At 37.8% G+C, this 25,115-nt stretch overlaps 1 protein-coding gene across 4 annotated transcripts in view; it reads left to right on the top strand.

Annotated features, from left to right (window-relative positions):
• Positions 1-25,115, top strand: part of anln (anillin, actin binding protein) — a 77,041-nt gene that overhangs the window by 28,744 nt on the left and 23,182 nt on the right. For 3 of the 4 annotated variants that reach the window (XM_061882604.1, XM_061882603.1, XM_061882601.1), the window contains 8 exons: positions 2,443-2,527; positions 6,269-6,537; positions 12,953-13,092; positions 16,440-16,581; positions 16,647-16,782; positions 19,582-19,767; positions 24,826-24,952; positions 25,024-25,072. In XM_061882604.1, the coding sequence (XP_061738588.1) occupies positions 2,443-2,527; positions 6,269-6,537; positions 12,953-13,092; positions 16,440-16,581; positions 16,647-16,782; positions 19,582-19,767; positions 24,826-24,952; positions 25,024-25,072 (1,134 nt within the window). The remainder of the gene's footprint in view (positions 1-2,442; positions 2,528-6,268; positions 6,538-12,952; positions 13,093-16,439; positions 16,582-16,646; positions 16,783-19,581; positions 19,768-24,825; positions 24,953-25,023; positions 25,073-25,115) is intronic. The other variant, XM_061882602.1, reaches the window with a different exon arrangement.

The following is a 25,115-nucleotide window of genomic DNA, read 5'->3' as shown; positions in this document are numbered from 1 at the left end:
TCTAAAATGATAATTTTTCTACTGTAAAATAATATCCAGAATAATCATATTTGTGATGTGAAGATAATATCCAGAATGGTCATATTTCTACTGTACAAATATCCTCAATGATCATTTGGATATTTTTGGTAAAAATAATACCCAGAATGATCATGTTGTTGCTGCTTTAAAGATATTATCCACAATGATCATAATTTATGTAAATATATCCAAAAATATAATATTTCTGCTGTCAAGATAATATCCAAAATTACCATATTCAAACTGTAAAAATAATATCCAAAATGATCATATTTCTACTGTAAAGATATCCAAAATTATATTTCTGTTGTAAAGATAATATCCAAAATGATCTTATATCTACTGTAAAAATATCCCAAATTATAATTTTTCTACTGTAGAATTATATCCCAAATTTTAATTTCTCCTGTAAAGATATCGACAATTATCATTTCTCGACTGTAAAATAATATCCAGAAATGATCATATTTCTGCTCTGAAGATAATATTTCTTATTTCTACTGTATAAATATCCAAAATGATCATTTCTACTGTAAAAATAATATCCAGAACGATCATGTTGCTGCTGTAAAGATATTATCCAACATGATCATATTTCTGCTGTAAAGATATCTAAAATTATCATATTTCTGCTGTCAAGATATCCAAAATTTTCATATTTCTACTGTGAAGGTAACATCCAAAATGATCATATTTCTACTGTAAAGATATCCAAAATTATCATATTTCTGCTGTGAAGATAACATCCTGAATTATAATTTGTACTGTAAACATATCCAAAATGGTCATATTTCTACTGTAAAAATAATGACAAAATTATCTTATTTCTACTGTATACATATCCAAAATGATCCTATTTGTACTGTAAAAATATCCCAAATTATCATTTTTCTACTGTAGAGTTATATCCCGAATTTTAATTTCCGCTGTAAAGATATCGACAATTATCATTTCTCTACTGTAAAATAATATCCAGAAATGATCATATTTCTGCTGTGAAGATAATATTCAGGATAATCATATTTCTACTGTATAAATATCTAAAATGATAGTTTCTACTGTAAAAATAATATCCAGAACGATCATGTTGCTGCTGTAAAGATATTATCCACAATGATCACAATCCTGCTGTAAATATATCTAAAATGATCATTTTCATATTTCTACTGTGAAGGTAACATCCAAAATGATCATATTTCTACTGTAAAGATATCCAAAATGATCATATTTCTGCTGTGAAGATAGCATCCCGAATTATATCCAAAATGGTCATATTTGTACTGTAACAATGACCAAAATTGTTATTTCTACTGTAAACATATCCAAAATTATCATATTTGTACTGTAAAGATATCCAAAAGTATCATATTTCTGCTCTGAAGATAATATCCAAAATGATCATATTTCCACTGTAAACATGATATCCAAAATTATCATATTTCTACTGTGAAGATAATATCCAAAATTGACATATTTCTGCTGTGAAGATATCCAAAATTATCATATATCTACTGTAAACTTATCCAAAATGATCACATTTCCACTGTAAAGATATACAAAATAATTGTATTTCTGCTGTAAATGTAATATCCAAAATAATATTCCTACTGTAAACATATCCAAAATAATCATATTTCCACTGTAAACATATCCAAAGTTATCATATTTATACTGTAAACATATCCAAAATTAACATATTTCTGCTGTGAAGATATCCAAAATTATCATATATCTAATTTAAACTTATCAAAAATTATCATATTTCCACTGTAAAGATATTCAAAATAATTTTATTTCTGCTGTAAATATAATATCCAAAATAATATTCCTACTGTAAACATATCCAAAATGATCTTATTCCTACCGTAAAAACAATATCCAAAATGATTGTATTTCTGCTCTGAAGATAATGTTCAAAATGATCATATTTCTGCTGTGAAGATTATGTTCACAATTATAATATTTCTGCTGTAAATATATCTAAAACGATCATATTTCTACTGTAAAATAATATTCTGAATTATCATAGTTCAGCTGTGAAGATATAAACTCCAAAAATATCATATTTTTTCTGTAAAGATAATATCCAAAATGATGATATAAAAGGCTCCATTGTTGTTGTCAACCTAGTAGAAGTAGAACATTTGCAGCGTTCAGCTAGCAGGCTCCTCTCATACAAATGATGACTTATTGAAAAGTAAACATTGTTGCAAAAGCTGACAGACTCAGGCAAGTCCTTTTTATGCTTTTCTATTTATATTTTTAGTTCTATAAGAAGCTTACTGATTGAACTTCCTTTCCTTTTCTCATGGAGAAAAGATAGCAATTATCAATTTGCAGGCTCCCTGGCTTCTTTGAAGAAATACATCTATAAATCTGTTTATGTTAAACAACTGCTGTAATATTTCTTGCTCTATTTAGGGCCTTGGTGGCAAAGCTGAGGAGATGGACGCTTGTGAGCCAAAACTTCAACCAAAGCCACATGGCACTGAGATCATCTCGCCAGGTATTGGGTTTATGAATAAACTAGGGTTGTAACGGTACACAAATATTTCGGTTCGGTACGTACCTCGGTTTAGAGGTCACGGTTCGGTTAATTTTCGGTAGAGTAAGAAAACAACAAAATGTAAATTTTTGGGTTATTTATTGACCAAATTAGTAAAAAATGGCTTTATCCTTTTAACATTGGGAACACTATAATAATTCTGCCCACGTTAATCAACATTAAGCGGCCTCAAATTGTTGCTCAGATTAAATAAAATGACAAAACTTTTCTTCTACATATAAAAAGTGCAACATTAAAGAGTTTCAGGTCAACTCATCATGCCTGTCACAGTATTTGGGAAGCTTGTAGTTGATATTTATTTTTTTCTGTCCGTAAAACACACACACATCACAAAATAAGCTAACGTTATGCTAAAAGCTAATTAGCCTTCACCTCAAGCCAGAACTGCTAACGAGCTGAGCTGCAGTTTAAGTTTCTACAAGGTCAACGAGCTCATAGTGATGTTAGTAGTAGTTGACTGGGAAGTGTTTATTATCATTTGGGGAGAGTACGCTGATTCTCATTCTCATTCATCAGTAATGCGGACGTTGTATCGATCCGTTGTGGTGAAGAAGGAGCTGAGCCAGAAGGCAAAGCTCTCAATTTACCGGTCGATCTACATTCCCATCCTCACCTATGGTCATGAGCTTTGGGTCATGACCGAAAGGATAAGATCACGGGTACAAGCGGCCGAAATGAGTTTCCTCCGCCGGGTGGCGGGTCTCTCCCTTAGAGATAGGGTGAGAAGCTCTGCCATCCGGGAGGAGCTCAACGTAAAGCCGCTGCTCCTCCACATCGAGAGGAGCCAGATGAAGTGGTTCGGGCATCTGGTCAGGATGCCACCCGAACGTCTCCCTAGGGATGTGTTTAGGGCACGTCTAGCTGGTAGGAGGCCACGGGGAAGACCCAGAACACGTTGGGAAGACTATGTCTCCCGGCTGGCCTGGGAACGCCTCGGGATCCCCCGGGAAGAGCTAGACGAAGTGGCTGGAGATAGGGAAGTCTGGGCTTCCCTGCTTAGGCTGCTGCCCCCGTGACCCGACCTCGGATAAGCGGAAGATGATGGATGGATGGATGGAGAGTACGCTGCCTTATGCTCACCTGCTGAACACCTATCTGCTCAACGCTGAAGCATTTACCGAATGCGCACTGAATACGCACTGCTGATTGGCTGTTACCGCTATACATGTAACCAATCAGATGGTTGTCCTCTCCAAGGTTCTCATAGTCATCATTGTCACCGACGTCCCACTGGGTGTGAGTTTTCCTTGCCCTTATGTGGGCCTACCGAGGATGTCGTAGTGGTTTGTGTTGTGGTTTGTGCCGCCCTTTGAGACACTAGTGATTTAGGGCTATATAAGTAAACATCGATTGATTGATTGGTTGTGTAGGTGGGACAATGCTGGGTGCTCAGACAGAGGCAGAAGAAGCAAAGCAGCTTGTTAAGACTTTAGCTTAGAAACTTGTTCGGTACACTCCTGTACCAAACCGAAACCCCCGTACTGAAAGTGTTCAATACAAATACACGTAGCGTTACACCCCTAGAATAAACATTTACATTTTTTCCACATATAAATGAACATTACACATATTTACACATTTTTACACTCTGGATGAACATATATTTTTCTGAGTGTAAACATTAATTATATATACCTACAGTACAAGTACATTATAGGGTTGTACGGTATACCGGTACTAGTATAGTATCGCGGTATTAATGAATTAAAAACGGTACTATACTCTGTTTGAAAACAGAGAATCTTCACAAAAGCAGGTGAAATAACTGAAAACATGTTTTATATTCTAGTTTCTTCACAATAGCCACCCTTTGCTCTTATTACTGTTTTGCACACTCTTGTCATTCTCTAGATGAGCTTCAAGAAGTGGTTTTCACTTCACTTGAAGCTCATGATTACTGTTTTGCACACTCTTGGCATTCTCTCGATGAGCTCCAAGAAATGGTTTTCACTTCACTTGAAACTCACGGAGAGAATGCCAGTAATCAGAGCAAAAGGTGGCTCTTTTGAAGAAACTAGAATATAAAACATGTTTTCAGGTTTTTCACCTTTTTTTGTTAAGTGCATAACTCCACATGTGTTTTTTCATAGTTTTGATATGACAACCTACAATATAAATCAGGGGTCCCCAAACTTTTTGACTAGGGGGCCCGCGTTGTACACCGTATTTTTCGGACTTTAAGTTGCGTTTTTTTTTTTGTGAGACTTGACCAAACTATTAAAAAAAATATATATATTTTTTTTTTATTTTGGACTGTGGAGAAGACTGCGACTTATAGTCCGAAAAATACGGGGGTGAGACTTGACCAAACTATTAAAAGAAAATATATATTTTTTTTTTATTTTGGACTGTGGAGAAGACTGCGACTTATAGTCCGAAAAATACGGTAACGCATGTGTTCCTTTTTGACTGGACTTAAATGTAGAATATATATATATATATATATATATATATATATATATATATATATATATATATATATATATATATATATATATATGTATGTATGTATAATATATTTATATTATTCACATGTGAATAATGCTGTATAATAGACTGTATTTATATTATTCACCGATGAATAATGCTGTATAATAAACTGTATTTATATTCACATATGAATAATGCAGTATAATAGACTGTATTTATATTATTCACATCATGTGAATAATGCTGTATAATAGACTGTATTTATATTATTCACATATGAATAATGCAGTATAATAGACTATTTATATTATTCACATGTGAATAATGCTGTATAATAGACTGTATTTATATTATTCACATCATGTGAATAATGCTGTATAATAGACTGTATTTATATTATTCACATGTGAATAATGCTGTATAATAGACTGTATTTATATTATTCACACGTGAATAATGCTGTATAATTGACTGTATTTATATTATTCACATGTGAATAATGCTGTATAATAGACTGTATTTATATTATTCACACGTGAATAATGCTGTATAATAGACTGTATTTATACTATTCATATGTAAAAAATACATAAGTGTTTGTCTATTGTGAGCGAACTGTGGTGCTGACTTTTCCCCCAGGGATCAATAAAGTACTTTCTATTCTATTCTATTGTGTTAACACCGAGAGTAACAAGCGATAGAAAATGGATTAGAGAGGACAGATTTAAAAAATAAAATAAAAAAATATATGTTATTGTTAATTAATTTTTTTTTAACTTGGGACGTCCCGATGGCAGTAGTTTGGGGACCTCCGAAGTAAATAGTCATGGAAAAAAAGAAATCTTATTGAATAAAAACTTTTGGCCTGTACTGTACATCTCCCAGTGTTACAGTAGTTCTTATAGTTCTAAAGCAATACAATTTCAGCTGTTACAAAGATGAAATATTAAGAGTATTACACGATCAGTGAAGCATAAGGAACACAAACTTTCCAAAATAATGGCTTTTCTAACAATTTTTTGTTTTTTTAGTTATTTCAAACAAAATAACTTGCTTAAAAGTTGTTAGTATATGTGTCAATAGTTTTTGAGCACATTCAACATAACTGTGATCAATTTGGTCACAACAAATGTGATATGGCATTTTCATATTGTTACATCGCCAGATTGAACTAATATTTTAGTCGAGGGTAAACATTGAAGTTGTGAGCATGTACATGTTTATAGATCTACATCTGCGTGTGTTTTTCAGTAGCAGCTTGTGGATTGCTGGAACCTACCCCAAACCCCACACACATCCCACTGGAGGAGGAGGAGGTGGACGAAAGCAGCAGAGAGGATGAAGGCAAGGAGATAGAGATGAACGTCGATCACTCCGCAGTGATCGACCAACTTTTTGACGGCCTTCACGACGACGACGAGGATGAGGAAGAAGATGCCTTGAATATCTCTTCCATGTCGCTTCTCACGCCGCTCGCAGAAAGTGTCGCCGCAGTGTACAGTCCGGACAGGAGCACGAGAGTAAGCATCTTTACTTATTTATTCTGGGTATCCGCGGATCCTTAAAAAGTCTTAAAGTCTTAAATTCATATGTCTAAAATTAAGGCCTTAAAAAGTATTACGTTTATTAGAAATTCCTAAGATGGTCTTATATTCAGTACTCAATGGTCTTAAATTGTCGGGCCAGTTTTTTTTTTTTTCGGGGCACGTCTTTGAGTAAAAGTGAGTGATTTCAGTGTCAGTCGCGCACAGACTCCTTCCTTTCAGTCAGCATGGGGAAATGCAAGTTTTGCGAGCGTTGGCTGGAGGACAGCCGGTTTAAAAGCTGGCTTAAGCCTGTTGCCAATCCCGAGGAGGCCAGGTGTATGCTTTGTAAGAGGGATTTCAAACTTGGCACCATGGGAATTAGAGCGGTCGAATCGCACATGCAGTGCGGTAAGCATAAAATCACGGCAGAGAGCCAAAAACAAACACCGGACATCTCTCAGTTCTGTGTGGGTCCAGCGCCAACGCACCCCCAGCTAGCAACAACTGCCGCTAGCAGCACTGACCTGACACTAGAGGTGGGTAGATCCATCCATCCATTTCCTACCGCTTATTCCCTTTTTGGGGTCGCTGGCGCCAATCTCAGCTACAATCGGGCGGAAGGCGGGGTACACCCTGGACAAGTCGCTACCTCATCGCAGGGCCAACACAGATAGACAGACAACATTCACACTCACATTCACACACTAGGGCCAATTTAGTGTTGCCAATCAACCTATCCCCAGGTGCATGTCTTTGGAAGTGGGAGGAAGCCGGAGTACCCGGAGGGAACCCACGCGTTCACGGGGAGAACATGCAAACTCCACACAGAAAGATCCCGAGCCTGGATTTGAACCCAGGACTGCAGGAACTTCGTATTGTGAGGCAGACGCACTAACCCCTCTGCCACCGTGAAGCCCGAGGTGGGTAGAGTAGCCAGAAATTGTACTCAAGTAAGAGTACTGTTACTTTAGAGATGTATTACTCAAGTAAAAGTAAGGAGTAGTCACCCAAATATTTACTTGAGTAAAAGTAAAAAGTATGTCGTGAAAAAACTACTCAAGTACTGAGTAACTGATGAGTAACCTGATTACGGCAACAAATGCACAAAAACATAAAAATAGCAATGAGCAAATTCAGAGCCAGGAATATCTCTTAAGCAACTAAAACAATAATATATATTAAATAATAGTACATTAAAATCAAATAAAAAAAATGGCACATTGAGCCACAATAACTTAACAGCACCATAGCCTCAGTAGGCATTCATTGATTTGATTGATTGATTGATTGAGTAATTGAAACTTGTATTAGTAGATTGCACTGTACAGTACATATTCCATACAATTGACCACTAAATGGTAACACCCCAATAAGTTTTTCATTGTTTATCAATTACTTAATAAATGACCAAGTCGAGGCGATCTACCTCATATATACATATATATACACACACATATCATTTATACACACACATATCATATATTCACACACATATCATATATATATATATATATACACATACATACATTTACATATACAGTATATAATGTATATTTATTTATTTTGCCGTTTTTGTTGACATGTTAAAGGTGTTTTAATGAATATTCATACATTTTTAACACATAGATTCCTATCTTTCATGAAGACAAGAATATAAATTGGTGTATTACCTGATTCTGATGACTTGCATTGATTGGAATCAGACAGTATTGATGATAACGTCCATGTTTTCAAATGGAAGGAAAAAAAAGTTCCTCTTTTCTGTCCAATACCACATGAAAGTCGTTGGTTTTTGGCATCTTATTTGTCCAGCTTCCATATGCGTTTTTATACACTTTACAAGAAATACATTGGCGGCAAGCTCCGTAGCTTGCTAGCTTGTTTGCGCTGGCTTTCGGAGACTCTTCTTTTGTTAGCGCAGGCGCGATGGGGCGGCGCTTTTATTGTAAAGACAGGAACTGTGCGATCAGTCTTTAGGCTTTTGACGGGAAGTACGGTTGAAATAAAAAGTGTCTTTTTTTCTTTACACTTTTGATTGATTGATTGAAACTTTTATTGGTAGATTGCACAGTACAGTACATATTCCGTACAATTGACCACTAAATGGTAACACCCCAATAAGTTTTTCAACTTGTTTAAGTCGGGTCATGTGACCGCCTGGCTCTGTTTGATTGGTCCAACGTCACCAGTGACTGCATGTGATTGGTGAAAAGCAGGCATGCGTAGATCCTACTTTGAATCTCTGTCATAAACCAAAACAACATTAATAGAGCGTTAAAAAAAAGTAGCGAGTAGCGAGCTGAATGTAGATAAATGGAAGGGAGTAAAAGTAGCGTTTCTTCTCTATAAATATACTCAAGTAAAAGTAAAAGTATGTTGCATAAAAACTACTCGTAGAAGTACAATTTATCCCAAAAGTTACTCAAGTAAATTTAACGGAGTAAATGTAGCGCGTTACTACCCACCTCTGCCTGACACTAATCTTCGGCGGGACAGCAACATTAAAATCCGAGGTGTTATGGATCTTGCACACGGTGGTGAAACATCAATCCTACACCTCATATGACAGGATTGGCGATTTTTTTCGTGTGATGTTTCCTGATTCTTAGGTTGCTAATACATTTTCCTGTGGAAAGGATAAAACAGCATATATTACGAGACACGGATTAGCACCTCACATCCAAAACCTGCTCTTCGACCAAGTCAACGGGTCTCGGTATGTGTTAATGAAATGTAATTCATGTTTACCCTCACCTCGGTTATTAGGTTTATACTGGCGTTGGTGTTGTTTGTTTTGGATGTCAAAGTTTTTGGATCTCTCAAGATTTTTGATAAGCTGTTTGCCAGAGTGGTGCTTATCAGTTTGTTTATTAATAAACATACACAAAGTAAACTTGACTGACTGTCATTGAGGTTGTAGTACAGTGGGATCCCCAACCATTGCTTATATTTCTAGATTTTTTATTATTTTTTTCGGTCTTAAATTTTTCATTCAAGGTGGCATTAAAAAGGTCTTAAAAAGTCTTACATTTGACTTGCTGAAACCTGCAGATACCATCCATCCATCCATCCATTTTCTACCGCTTATTCCCTTTCGGGGTCGCGGGGGGCGCTGGCGCCTATCTCAGCTACAATCGGGCGGAAGGCAGGGTACACCCTGGACAAGTCGCCACCTCATCGCAGGGCCAACACAGATAGACAGACAACATTCACACTCACATTCACACACTAGGGCCAATTTAGTGTTGCCAATCAACCTATCCCCAGGTGCATGTCTTTGGAAGTGGGAGGAAGCCGGAGTACCCGGAGGGAACCCACGCATTCACGGGGAGAACATGCAAACTCCACACAGAAAGATCCCGAGCCTGGATTTGAACCCAGGACTGCAGGAACTTCGTATTGTGAGGCAGACGCACTAACCCCTCTGCCACCGTGAAGCCCCCTGCAGATACCCTGTTATTTTAATCTGGACATAATAGTTACACCAGACAAACCATCTTTACGGAAAGAAAATGCTCATTTTCAACAGAATATGTGTTAAAATGTTCACAAAATATACAATGAATCAAATCTACAATACATTAATGCTTTTTCAGATGTCTGGTGAAGATGTTTAAGTTACTTAGCAGTTTGCCAGCCCAATTCCTGAAAAACAACCCGACACCATAATTCCTCCTCCACCAAATTTCACACGGGGCACAATGCAGTCCGAAATGTAACGTTCTCCTGGCAACCTCCAAACCCAGACTGGTCCATCAGATTGCCAGATGGAAAAGCGTTATTCATCAGTCCAGAGAAGCTGTCTCCACTGCTCTAGAGTCCAGTGGAGACGTGTTTTACACCTGTGGTCCACAACCTTTTTGTAGCTGTGGATCAGTCAACGCTTGAAAATTTCTCCCACGGACTGGGGGGTTTTATTTTTTATTTTTTTCTATAAAGAAATACAATCATGTGTGCTTACGGGCTGTATCCCTGCAGATTGTATTTATCTATATTTATATATAATGTATATATTGTCCCAGATGCCCGAACCACCTCATCTGGCTCCTCTCGATGTGGAGGAGCAGCGGCTTTACTTTGAGTTCCTCCCGGATGACAGAGCTTCTCACCCTATCTCTAAGGGAGAGACCCACCACCCGGCGGAGGAAACTCATTTTCGGTCATGACCCAAAGCTCATGACCATAGGTGAGGATGGGAACGTAGATCGACCGGTAAATTGAGAGCTTTGCCTTCCGGCTCAGCTCCTTCTTCACCACAACGGATCGGTACAACGTCCGCATTACTGAAGACGCCGCACCGATCCGCCTGTCGATCTCACGATCCACTCTTCCCCCACTCGTGAACAAGACTCCTAGGTACTTGAACTCCTCCACTTGGGGCAGGGTCTCCTCCCCAACCCGGAGATGGCACTCCACCCTTTTCCGGGCGAGAACCATGGACTCGGACTTGGAGGTGCTGATTCTCATTCCGGTCGCTTCACACTCGGCTGAAAACCAATCCAGTGAGAGCTGAAGATCCCGGTCAGATGAAGCCATCAGGACCACATCATCTGCAAAAAGCAGAGACCTAATCCTGCGGTCACCAAACCGGAACCCCCTCAACGCCTTGACTGCGCCTAGAAATTCTGTCCATAAAAGTTCGGGGGGCATCTGGTCAGGATGCCACCCGAACGCCTCCCTAGGGAGGTGTTTAGGGCACGTCCAGCTGGTAGGAGGCCACGGGGAAGACCCAGGACACGTTGGGAAGACTATGTCTCCCGGCTGGCCTGGGAACGCCTCGGGATCCCCCGGGAAGAGCTAGACGAAGTGGCTGGGGAGAGGGAAAGCTGGGTTTCCCTGCTTAAGGCTGTTGCCCCCGCGACCCGACCTCAAATAAGCGGAAGAAGATGGATGGATGGATATATATTGTGTTTTTTATGTTGATTTAATAATGTCTCACTCCTTCTCATCCCTCCTTTTCACGGAGACGTAAATCAAGCCCGCCTTCTTACATACGTCACATATTGTCACGCGTGAAGCGTCATACGCTCTCGCCGAGCAGAAAATTAGCAGCATGGCTAACGTTAGCTGAGGCAGGTGGCGCAAGTTGAGTGACATTACAAGAGAGAGAAGGTGCGAAACCGATCACAAATGGAGGAAGAACAATTAATGCCCAAAAAACAGCAGGGGGTCCATCATCTGGCGGTAGTTTGGTTTCAAGTGGAAAGATATTCAACAGACAACAGCAATATGCAGCAGAAGTGTTACTACAAAAAGGTAGCAGCACTACTAACTTGTTCTTTCATTTAAAAAGTCACCCGTGAGAGAATGAAGAGTATTTAATAAATACAGTTTTGGTTAATTGACTTAGTTGTGATTTCCCTTTGTGCATGAAAGTTTAAAATGAGCATATATTAATGCAGTATGAAGAAGAATGTTTTAATGTAGACACACTGCTGTGATTATATGCATTAAGTGTTGAATGTTTATTTATATAGCCCCAAATCACAAATGTCTCAAAGGACTGCACAAACCATTACGACTACAACATCCTCGGAAGAACCCACAAAAGGGCAAGGAAAACTCACACCCAGTGGGCAGGGAGAATTCACATCCAGTGGGACGCCAGTGATAATGCTGACTATGAGAAACCTTGGAGAGGACCTCAGATGTGGGCAATCCCCCTCCCCCTCTAGGGGACCGAAAGCAATGGATGTCGAGCGGGTCTAACATGATACTGTGAAAGTTCAATCCATAGTGGCTCCAACACAGCCGCGAGAGTTCAGTTCAAAGCGGATCCAAGACAGCAGCGAGAGTCCCGTCCACAGGAAACCATCCCAAGCGGAGGCGGATCAGCAGCGTAGAGATGTCCCCGACCGATACACAGGCGAGCGGTCCATCCTGGGTCCCGACGAGCAATCCATCCTGGGTCTCGACTCTGGACAGCCATGGTCATCGGACCGGACCACCTCCACAAGGGAGGGGGGGACATAGGAGAAAAAAGAAAAGAAGTGGATATAGAGATATATATCATATATCACGATATGGCATTAAAATATCGCGATATTAATAAAAGCCAATGTCGCCCAGCCCTAGTAACAACTGGATTTGTTGCACAGGTGGCATCCTATGACAGTTCCATGCTGGAAATCACTGAAAGCGGCCCATTCTTTCTCAAATGTTTGTAGAAACAGTCTCCATGCCTAAGTGCTCGAGTTTATACACCGGGCCAAGTGATTAGGACACCTGATTCTCATCATTTGAATGGGTGGCCAAATACTTTTGGCAATATAGTATATTAAATTGTTTTATTGTAAATATTTATACATTTGTAATGTATTGACTTTGATGATTATTTTATTGTAGTTTTATGTCTCATTGAAGATGTTGTGAGCTGCCTAGAAATATTAATGATGTTGTATTTGTGCAGACTTCAACTCCAGCTCATTCATTCATTGTGAAGAATAAAACTCCAGACAAGCAGAGTCCATTCCAGAGAAGCAATAAAAGAAAGAGCGGCTCGTCCGACAGTGTCGACGCCTTGGAGGACGATCATAAGCTACCTTACAGGTACTCAAAGTCGTTTTTTGTTTCAAATAACAAATGCTGCTTGGGACCTGTCCAAATACTGGTGCATTCGTATTTGTACAATCTTGAGAAAATACATATTGTAGCATTTTGTAACTTTACATTACAAAGGTATGAATAATGCATCATTTTTGTATTAGGTTTATTTGAACATACAGTAACTGCTCTGTGTGGTTCGAATACTTGCTTGTTGGGAGGGCAACAAATACTAATCTCCCTCAAATTAAAAATGAATTTGTAAATGGTAATAAATTATTTACTTTCTATGTTAAATTAGAGCTACCATAAGATGATGTACACTTCACATCTTAGTAAGCAACTGGGTGTCTTACTATATCACATATTAGGGATGCATCGAAATGAAAATTTGTGGCCGAAACCGAATAAAATTTGAGCGCTTGGCCGAAGGCCAAATACCGAACAATAAATGCAGTTTTTCACAACTTTTTTATATTGCATAAATAGCCTAGAATAAATTTTTAGACATGTTTTTCAAATAAAGTACATTTTTATTGAATATTGACATTTTTTAATATTCCAGTAGCCTTTGCTTTTCAAAAAAAGCACAGTTTTTCATTCATATTAGGCCTTCAAACAAAACATGCATTCCAAAAAAAAAAAAAAAAGTGCATTAAAGTGGATAAACCCACAACAAATGAATTATTGTCCTTTTGGCAAAAGTCTGCTTAGCCACAGTAGATATGCTAATAATGTAAACAGAAGGCTTAAGTAAATCTCAATTAAGTGTGTGCTTGTAACCTCATACACTTATACAGGTAGCCTACACAACAGGCTAATAATGTAAACAGAGGCCCCACTAAATCTCAATAAGTGTGTGCTTGTAACCTCATACACTTATACAGGTACACAACATATCCCAGGCCAGAACAGATTTGTCAATAACAGTACTTTAGCTTCTGAATAAAAAGAAGGAAACTATGTATAAAACAATTTAAATTTGATTGCGTCACCGCGTCAAAAAATTGCGTCTTTGCGTCACACGCCACTATTCGGCCTTGCTTTTAACTCATTCCACCGAAGGCCGAATGTGGCTTTTTTTGCCATATTCGGCCGAATATATTCGGTTACCGATTAATCGGTGCATCCCTATCACATATATATACATACACACACATACATATATGCATTTATGTATATATATATGTGTATATATATATATATATATATATATATATATATATACACATAGGAATTAGGGGTGTAACGGTACACAAAAATTTTGGTTCGGTACGTACCTCGGTTTAGAGGTCACGCACGGTTCGGTTCATTTTCGGTACAGTAAGAAAACAACAAAATATAAATTTTTTGGTTATTTATTTACCAAATTTGTAAACAACGGCTTTATCCTTTTAACATTGGGAACACTATAATAATTCTGCCCACGTTAATCAACATTAAACTGCCTCAAGTTGTTACTTTGATTAAATAAAATGACAAAACCTTTCTTCTACATCTAAAAAGTGCAACATTAAACAGTTTCCATTGAAACTGTTTAATGTCAACTCATCATGCTTAATTTATCACAGCATTTGGGAAGCCTGTAGTTGACTTTTATAATGTAAATGTTGTATTTTATCAACATGTGATAGCAGGGACCCTGCTATTCAAAACTAGGCTGCTACATTAGTAATGATTCATGTAACTATAGCTGAAAAATAGTACAATTGCAATAGGAGAGACTATTCATCCCTAAACACAATAGAATTCAATGAAATAACAGACAGATAGGGCTTTGCTGCCCCTAACACACACACACACACACACACACACACACACACACACACAGCAAAATGAGCTAACATTACGCTAAAAGCTAATTAGCCTTCATCTCAAGCCTATACTATGAGCGAGCTGAGCTGCAGTTTAAGTTTCTAGAAGGTCAACGGGCTCGTAGTGATGTTAGTAATAGTTGTGACTGGGAAGTGTTTAGTATAATTTGGGTAGAGTCCGCTGCTCCCCTGCTAAACGAATATCTCTGCTCGATGCTGAAGGATTGACTACATCGTTCTGAAGTCTGAATACGCACTGCTGATTGGCTTTGTATGTAACCAATCAGATGGTTGTGTGGGCAGGACAATGAGACAGAGGCAGAAAGCAGAGCAGCTTGTGAAGACTTCTGCTTCCGAACTCGTTTGATACGCCCGCGTGCCGAACCGAAACCCCCGTACCGAAAAGGTTCGATACAAATACACGCACCGTTACACCCCTAATATGAATATATATTATATGTGTGTGTGTGTGTATATGTATATGTATATGTGTATATATATATATATATATATATATATATATTAAGATGCACGATTAATCGGTAACCGAATATATTCGGCCGAATATGGCAAAAAAAGCTACATTCGGCCTTCGGTAGAATGAGTTAAAAACAAGGCCGAATTGTGGCGTGTGACGCAATTTTTTGACGCGGTGACGTTGGGATATGTTGTGTACCTGTATAAGTGTATGAGGTTACAAGCACACACTTATTGAGATTTAGTGGGGCCTCTGTTTACATTATTAGCCTGTTGTGTAGGCTACCTGTATAAGTGTATGAGGTTACAAGCACACACTTAATTGAGATTTACTTGAGCCTTCTGTTTACATTATTAGCATATCTACTGTGGCTAAGCAGACTTTTGCCAAAAGGACAATAATTCATTTGTTGTGGGTTTATCCACTTTAATGCACTTCATTTTTTTTTGGAATGCATGTTTTGTTTGAAGGCCTAATATAAATGAAAAACTTTGTGCTTTTTTTGAAAAGCAAAGGCTACTGGAATATTAAAAAAATGTCAATATTCAATAAAAAAATCACTTTATTTGAAAAACATGTCCAAACATTTATTCTAGGCTATTTATGCAATATCAAAAAAATTATGAAAAACTGCATTCATTATTCGGTATTCGGCCTTCGGCTTCGGCCACCAATTTTCATTTTGGTGCATCCCTAATATATATATACTGTATATATATATATACATACACATTGACCACACCCCCTCCACCACATGTAGATTTTATATTTGTATATAATTAAGTAATTATATACATAAATTACATAATTATACTATTATCTAATTGGTATTTAAATATTTTTGTTGTATTGTTTTGCTCTATTTTTTTATAATTGCAATTATTGTACACAGACTGTATACCATAGGCAGCTGCTGGTCCTTCAAAAAGGGGAAGCTATTTTTCAGTTACTCTTTATTATTATGACATATTACATATTTGTCTTGTGTGTGTTAGCATTGATGCTTCATAGGTCTATTATTATTATGACATATTATTACATATTTGTGTTGTGTGTGTTAGCATTGATGCCTACAGGTCTATTCGAGTGAAGGAGACTGGGAGAGTTCCCGGTAAAGATGGGATGGTGAGAAAAGAGGACGTTTCTAGCAGAGCAGAGGAAGTGCGAGGCGGCAGCCTGTTTAGCATCAAACAGAAGATAAAGGTTGGAAATAAATAGTTTTGGTTTTGTGGAAGATGTGTCCATGGTGACATGTTTCATGTGTGTAGCTGCTCACAAATGAGATGAACCTGCAGCAGACCATCATCCATCAGGCCAGTCAGGCACTCAACTGCTGCACGGATGAAGAACATGGCAAAGGATCACAGGTGGAAGCCGAGGCAGAAAGACTCTTGATCGTAGCAAGTAAGTCCATTCTTTTCATTTGGCTGCTTTGTAGCTACTGACTCCCCCACAATTCACTGAAGGGACAAGCGGTAGAAAATGGGTGGATGGATGGAAGTAGATGGAGTCTGTTCACGGGGAACTTTGACTTTTGTTCACTTTGCATATGGATGGAATGTGTAGGTGCGGACAAGTTCTGAAGGTGTCCACCAGTCTGGTCTCTGGGATTTGCAGTTGATGTCCTGATGACCTCATTTAGCTGGAACTTGCAATATTTGCCGGGGTGCTTTAAAACGGAGTGGGAGGACTTAGCGTCTGCAAATCTGAGGCACAAGTTGGATTTTACCGTCTGGGTTGGGAGTGAAGGATCTTGTTCATGAGAGAGGAAAATATGGTAATGTGGTCGCTGTACTGGACAGAGAACTGAATCAGAAGGCAGGATTGTAAATTTACTGCTTCCAGCGACAGTCCATGTTGGTGAACTTTTAGGTCGTGACGGAAAGAGCGAGGTCACGGGTATCAGCAGGTCAAATGAGTTTCTTCCGTAGTGTGGCTACTTCTTCACATGATATCTAGTCCAGGTGTTCAATCTGGGAGGAGGCTTTGAGGTAGACCGAGGGCAGGGGTCGCAACCCAAAACGATGACACCGCCTTTTTGGACCAAAAATACCCAAAAACTAATCTGTTGGGAGCAGCAAAAGATTAAAAGGCGTACCGTATTTTTTGGACTATAAGTCGCATTTTTTTTCATAGTTTTGCCAGGGGTGCGACTTATACTCAGGAGCGACTTATGTGTAAAATGATTAACACATTACCGCAAAATATCAAATAATATTTTTTAGCTCATTCACATAAGAGACTAGACATAAGATTTCATGGGATTTAGCGATTAGGAGTGAGAGATAGTTTGGTAAAGGTATAGCATGTTTTATATGTTGTAGTTATTTGAATGACTCTTACCATAATATGTTAGGTTAACATAGCAGTTGCTTATTTATGCCTCATATAACCTACACTTATTCAGCCTGTTGTTCAATATTCTTTATTTATTTGAAATTACCTTTCAAATGTCTATTCCTTGTGTTGGGTTTTATTTAATAAGTTTCCCCCCAAAAATGCGATTTATACTCCAGTGCGACATATATGTTTTTTTCCTTCTTTATTATGCATTATCGGCAGGTGCGACTTATACTCCGAAAAATACGGTATATACATTTTATAATGAAGACAACACATGATGTGAGGGTCTATATTAGCTATAATAGCCTACTGTATTTTTCGGATTATAAGTCGCTCAGTAATATAAGTCGCACCGGCCGAAAATGCATAATAAAGAAGGAAAAAAAAACACAAGCCCCACTGGAGTATATGTCGCATTTTTTGGGGATATGCCCATCCATCCATTTACTACCGCTTATTCCCTTTTGGGGTCGCGGGGGGCGCTGGCGCCTATCTCAGCTACAATCGGGCGGAAGGCGGGGTACACCCTGGACAAGTCGCCACCTCATCGCAGGGCCAACACAGATAGACAGACAACATTCACACTCACATTCACACACTAGGGCCAATTTAGTGTTGCCAATCAACCTATCCCCAGGTGCATGTCTTTGGAAGTGGGAGGAAGCCGGAGTACCCGGAGGGAACCCACGCATTCACGGGGAGAACATGCAAACTCCACACAGAAAGATCCCGAGCCTGGATTTGAACCCAGGACTGCAGGAACTTCGTATTGTGAGGCAGACGCACTAACCCTTCTGCCACCATATGTATTTGATAAAATCCAACACCAAGAATAGACATTTGAAAGGCAATTTAAAATAAATAAAAAATTGTGAACAGGCTGAATAAGTGTCCCGTTACACCCCTACTTCACTTCACTTCAGTGACCAAATATGCCTGATTAGCATTACAACAAGTCAACAACATCAACAAAGCGCACCTTTGTGCATTCATGTACAGCATAAAACTTTTGGTGGACAAAATGAGACAAAGAAAGAGTGGAAGATTTTACATGTAAACAAACTGTTGCGTCAGAGTCCACACTATGGTGAGTTCAAGAACCGTCGAAATAAATAGGACAAAACGATGTTCACCAAATACTCTCATTAGTGAAGCATACACACAAATAAATTAAACAGTGGGCTTTATGACAATCATACTATTTCCCCCCCCTCCCCATCATTTTCCATTTTCAATCCTTTTTTAAAAATGCTCCCAATTAACCTTTTCAGTTGATTGCTGCTATTGATGGCAAACTCTCCATGCTCATATTTATCATTAGTAAATATAAGAAAGAAGAGCAAACATTGTTTTAGAAAGACAATAATATATAATATGTATATAAATACAATTTATGATTTCATAATTATACATATAGGTTATATTAAAATGTATATATTACCACTTTATATGGAATTTAAATGAATTGTGTATATATAATATATATATATATATATATATGTGTGTGTGTATATATATATATATAAGTGTACAAATGTATATGTTTGATTTAAATGTTAAACTGTGTATATGAGACGTGTGCTACATATATGTTGCTTATATATTGTTTAAAAAAAAAAAAAAGTAATATAAGTGAAGCATGTTTTAGATTTTATATATTTTGAACCTTGTTCTTGTTGTGATGGGGTAGGTTTATATAAGCGTTGCTTCAACCTACACCCTTTCGGCTCAATCATTGCACAAATGAGTGTTTTTTTTGTTTTGTTTTTCTTTTCTTGTTGTTGTTCTTTGTTTTATGTGAAGATTGCCGAAATAAAATACATTGATTGATTGATTGATATTGTTTGTTGACAACTTTAGCCAAAAAGAGGGAGGCGCTGAAGACAGAGTTGCAGTGTCTGAAGGGGGAGAACCCAGCAGGCCAGAAGAAAAACCCCCCGCCTCTCCAGCCCGCCGGCATCTCAGCCTCCAAGGGCTCCATCACGCTGCAGGAACTCCGCTTGCCTCTCAAGGCGGACTTTGTTTGCGCTATTGCCAATAAGCCAGGTAAACTAACTACACCAGCTAGCTGTAAACCATGAAAACGCAGGAAAACCGTATAGCAATTAACTGTAAACTAGGTCAACTCTAAGGATAACTACAAGAACTAACTGTAAACTAGGTCAACTACCAGTAAAACTACACTTGTTAATCGTAAACAAGGTAAACTGACCAATAGTTAATTGTAAACTAGGTAATTTACCATGAAAATCGTACACCGGTTAACTGTAAACTACTGGAACTGCAACCGTAAACTACTGGAACTACAGCAGTAAACTGTCAACGAGGTCAACTACCAGTTAAACTACACAAGTTAACTGGAAACTAAGTCAAGTACCCAAAAAACTACAGCAGTTAACTGTAAACTTTGTCATCTGCAAGATAACTATACTAGCTAACCTTAAACTAGGTCAACGGCAGGACAACTATACTATCAAACCTTAAACTAGGTCAGCTACACCAGTTAACCTTAAGCTAGGTCAAGTACCCCGGAAAACTACAGCAGTTAACTGTAAACTAGGTCAACTCTAAGGATAACTACAAGAACTAACTGTAAACTAGGTCAACTACCAGTAAAACTACACTTGTTAATCGTAAACCAGGTAAACTGAACACTAGTTAATCGTAAACAAGGTAAACTGACCAATAGTTAATTGTAAACTAGGTAATTTACATGAAAATCCTACACTGGTTAACTGTAAACTACTGGAACTATAACCATAAACAACTGGAACTACAGCAGTAAAATGTTAACGAGGTCTACACAAGTTAACTGGAAACTAAGTCAAGTACCAAAGAAACTACAGCAGTTAACTGTAAACTTTGTTAACTGCAGGACAACTATACTATCAAACCTTAAACTAGGTCAGCTACACCAGTTAACCTTAAGCTAGGTCAAGTACCCCGGAAAACTACAGCAGTTAACTGTAAACTAGGTCAACTCTAAGGATAACTACAAGAACTAACTGTAAACTAGGTCAACTACCAGTAAAACTACACTTGTTAATCGTAAACCAGGTAAACTGAACACTAGTTAATCGTAAACAAGGTAAACTGACCAATAGTTAATTGTAAACTAGGTAATTTACATGAAAATCGTACACTGGTTAACTGTAAAATACTGGAACTACAACCATAAACAACTGGAACTACAGCAGTAAACTGTTAACGAGGTCAACTGCCAGTTAAACTACACAAGTTAACTGGAAACTAAGTCAAGTACCAAAAAAGCTACAGCAGTTAACTGTAAACTTTGTCAACTGCAGGACAACTATACTAGCTAACCTTAAACTAGGTCAACTGCAGGACAACTATACTATCAAACCTTAAACTAGGTCAACTACAACAGTTAACCTTAAACTAGGTCAAGTACCAGGGAATACTACAGCAGTTAACTGTAAACTAGGTCAAGTACCAGGGAAAACTACCATAGTTACATGTAAATTAGGTCAAGTACCAGAACAACTAAAGCCATTAACCGTAAACTAGGTCAACTCCCTGTACAATTACACCAGTTCACTGTAAACTAGGTCAACTGGAGGACAACTTCACCAGTTAACTTTAAACTAGGTAAGGTACCAGGAAAACTACAATTGTTAACTGTAAACTAAGTCAAATATCGAGACAACTACACCAGTTAACTGTAAATCAGGTCAAGTACTCGGAATACTACAGCAGTTAACTGTAAACTTGGTCAAGTACCAGGAAAACTACAGTAGTTAACTGTAATCTAGGTCAAGTACCAGGAAAACTACCGCAGTTAGCTGTAAAGTAAAGCAAGTACAAGGAAAACTGCAGCAGTTAACTGTAAACTAGGTCCACTCCCTGGACAATTACACCAGTTAACTGTAAACTAGGTCAAATGCAGGAATACTACCCCAGTTAACGTTAAACTAGGTCAAGTACCAGAAAACTACAATGGTTAACTAAACTAGGATAACTCCCTGGACAATTACACCAGTTCACTGTAAACGAGGTCAACTGCAGGACAACTTCCCCAGTTAACTTTAAACTAGGTAAGGTACCAGGAAAACTACAATCGTTAACTGTAAACTAAGTCAAATATCGAGACAACTACACCAGTTAACTGTAAATCAGGTCAAGTACTAGGAATACTACAGCATACACTAGGTCAAATGCAGGAATACTACCCCAGTTAACCTTAAACTAGGTCAAGTACCAGGAAAACTACAATAATTAACTGTAAACTAGGTCAAGTATCGAGACAACTACACCAGTTAACTGTAAATCAGGTCAAGTACCAGAACAACTAAAACAGTTAACTGTAAACTAGGTCAACTCCCTGGACAATTAAACCAGTTAACTGTAAACTAAGTCAAGTACCAAGAAAATACGGAGTTAACTGTAAACCAGCTCAGCTACAAAAACAACTACATCAGATATATGTAAACTAGGTCAACTACCAAAACAAGTACACCAGTTGACTTCTAAACCAGGTCAAGTAACAAGAAAACTACAGCAGTTAACTGTAATCTAGGTCAAGTACCAGAACAACTACAGCAGTTAACTGTAAACTAGGTCAGCTACAAAAACTATGTCAACTACTAAAACAAGTACACCAGTTAACTTCTTAGGTAAGTCAAGTACCAGGAAAACTACAGCAGTTAACTGTAAACTAGGTAAAATACCAGGGAAATACAGCAGTTAACTGTAAACTACGTCAAGTGACAAAACTACAGCAGCTAACAGCAAACCAGGTCAGCTACCGAAACAACTACATTATTTAACTTTAAACTAGGTCAACTACCAAAACAAGTACTCCAGTTAACTTCCAAAGCAGGTCAAGTAACAAGAAAACTACATCAGTTAACTGTAAACTAGGTCAAGTACCAGAACAACTACAGCAAGTAACTGTAAACTAGGTCAAGTAACAAGAAAACTACATCATTTAACTGTAAACTAGGTCAGCTACTAAAACAAGTACACCATTTAACTTCTAAACCGGGTCAAGTAATAACAAAACTACAGCAGTTTTAATGTAAACTAGGTCAACTACCAGGACAACTATATAAGTTAACTGTGAACTAGGTCAGCTACAATAACAACTACATCAGTTAACTGTAAACTCTGTCAACCACTAAAACAAGTACACCATTTCACTTCTTAAGTAGGTCAAGTACTGAGACAACTACAGCAGTTAACTGTAAACTAGGTCAAGTACTAAGACAATTACACCAGTTAACTGTAAACTAGATCAAGTACTAAGACAATTACACCAGTTAACTGTAAAATAGGTCAAGTACCAGAACAACTACAGCAGGTAACTTTAGACTAGGTCAAGTAACAAGAAAACTACAGCAGGTAACTGTAAACTAGGTCAAATACCAGGAAAATACACCAGTTAACTGTAAACTGGGTCAAGTACTGAGACAACTACAGCAGGTAACTGTTAACTAGGTCAAGTACTGAGACAACTACAGCAGGTAACTGTAAACTAGATCAAGTACTAAGACAACTACAGCAGGTAACTGTAAACTAGATCAAGTACTAAGACAATTACACCAGTTAACTGTAAAATAGGTCAAGTGCCAGAACAACTACAGCAGGTAACTGTAAACTAGGTCAAATACCAGGAAAATACACCAGTTAACTGTAAACTAAGTCAAGTACCAAAACAAGTCCACCAGTTAACTTCTAAACCAAGTAAGGAACAAGAAAACTACAGCAGGTAACTGTCAACTACCAGGACAACTATAGAAGTTAACTGTAAACCTGTTCAGATACAAAACCAACTGCATAAGTTAACTGTAAACTAGGTCAACTACCAAAACAAGTACACCGGTTAACTTCTAAACCAGGTCAAGTGATAACAAAACTACAGTAGTTAACTGTAAACTAGGTCAACTACCAGGAAAACTATAGAAGTTAACTGTGAACTAGATCAGCTACAAAAACAACTACATCAGTTAACTGTAAACTATGTCAACTACTAAAACAAGTACACCAGTTAACTTCTTAAGTAGGTCAAGAACTGAGACAACTGCAACAGTTAACTGTAAACTAGGTCAAGTACTGAGACAACTACAGCAGTTAACTGTAAATGTAGGTCAAGTACTGAGACAACTACACCAGTTAACTGTAAACTAGGTCAAGTACTAAGACAATTACACCAGTTAACTGTAAACTAGATCAAGTACTAAGACAATTACACCAGTTAACTGTAAAATAGGTCAAGTACCAGAACAACTACAGCAGGTAACTTTAGACTAGGTCAAGTAACAAGAAAACTACAGCAGGTAACTGTAAACTAGGTCAAATACCAGGAAAATACACCAGTTAACTGTAAACTGGGTCAAGTACTGAGACAACTACAGCAGGTAACTGTTAACTAGGTCAAGTACTGAGACAACTACAGCAGGTAACTGTAAACTAGATCAAGTACTAAGACAACTACAGCAGGTAACTGTAAACTAGATCAAGTACTAAGACAATTACACCAGTTAACTGTAAAATAGGTCAAGTGCCAGAACAACTACAGCAGGTAACTGTAAACTAGGTCAAATACCAGGAAAATACACCAGTTAACTGTAAACTAAGTCAAGTACCAAAACAAGTCCACCAGTTAACTTCTAAACCAAGTAAGGAACAAGAAAACTACAGCAGGTAACTGTCAACTACCAGGAAAACTATAGAAGTTAACTGTAAACCTGTTCAGATACAAAACCAACTGCATAAGTTAACTGTAAACTAGGTCAACTACCAAAACAAGTACACCGGTTAACTTCTAAACCAGGTCAAGTGATAACAAAACTACAGCAGTTAACTGTAAACTAGGTCAACTACCAGGACAACTATAGAAGTTAACTGTGAACTAGATCAGCTACAAAAACAACTACATCAGTTAACTGTAAACTATGTCAACTACTAAAACAAGTACACCAGTTAACTTCTTAAGTAGGTCAAGAACTGAGACAACTACAGCAGTTTACTGTAAAATAGGTCAAGTACCAGGCAAACTACAACAGTTAACTGTAAACTGTGTACAAAAATATAACAATGATTGTAAAAGTAAAGTAACATTAACTTTCTTGTCTCTGCTTTTAGAATCGGTGAAATATTCTTTCTTCATCATGATTGGATGTGGAGCAGAAAAGACGGTAGCCACGCCCCTTGTGAGCACACACCGTGGTCTGAGTGGCGACACCTTCACCTTCCCGACCAAGTTCACCATGTAAGATCTAAGACATGATCAATGCATAGTAGGATTATCTTACACAACTTCATACTACTTTGATATTTCAGGTCTGATGTCTGCAGTGATTTTTGCATTGATATTGACATCTATTACCTGGCAAGTACTCTTTTTTTTTTTTTTTTGTAATAGACACTTTATT

This window comes from Nerophis ophidion, linkage group LG21 (assembly GCF_033978795.1).
Source record: "Nerophis ophidion isolate RoL-2023_Sa linkage group LG21, RoL_Noph_v1.0, whole genome shotgun sequence".
Lineage (NCBI taxonomy): Eukaryota > Metazoa > Chordata > Actinopteri > Syngnathiformes > Syngnathidae > Nerophis > Nerophis ophidion.
Note: the sequence above shows the minus strand (reverse complement) of the source record. Positions and strands in the feature narration are given on the sequence as shown.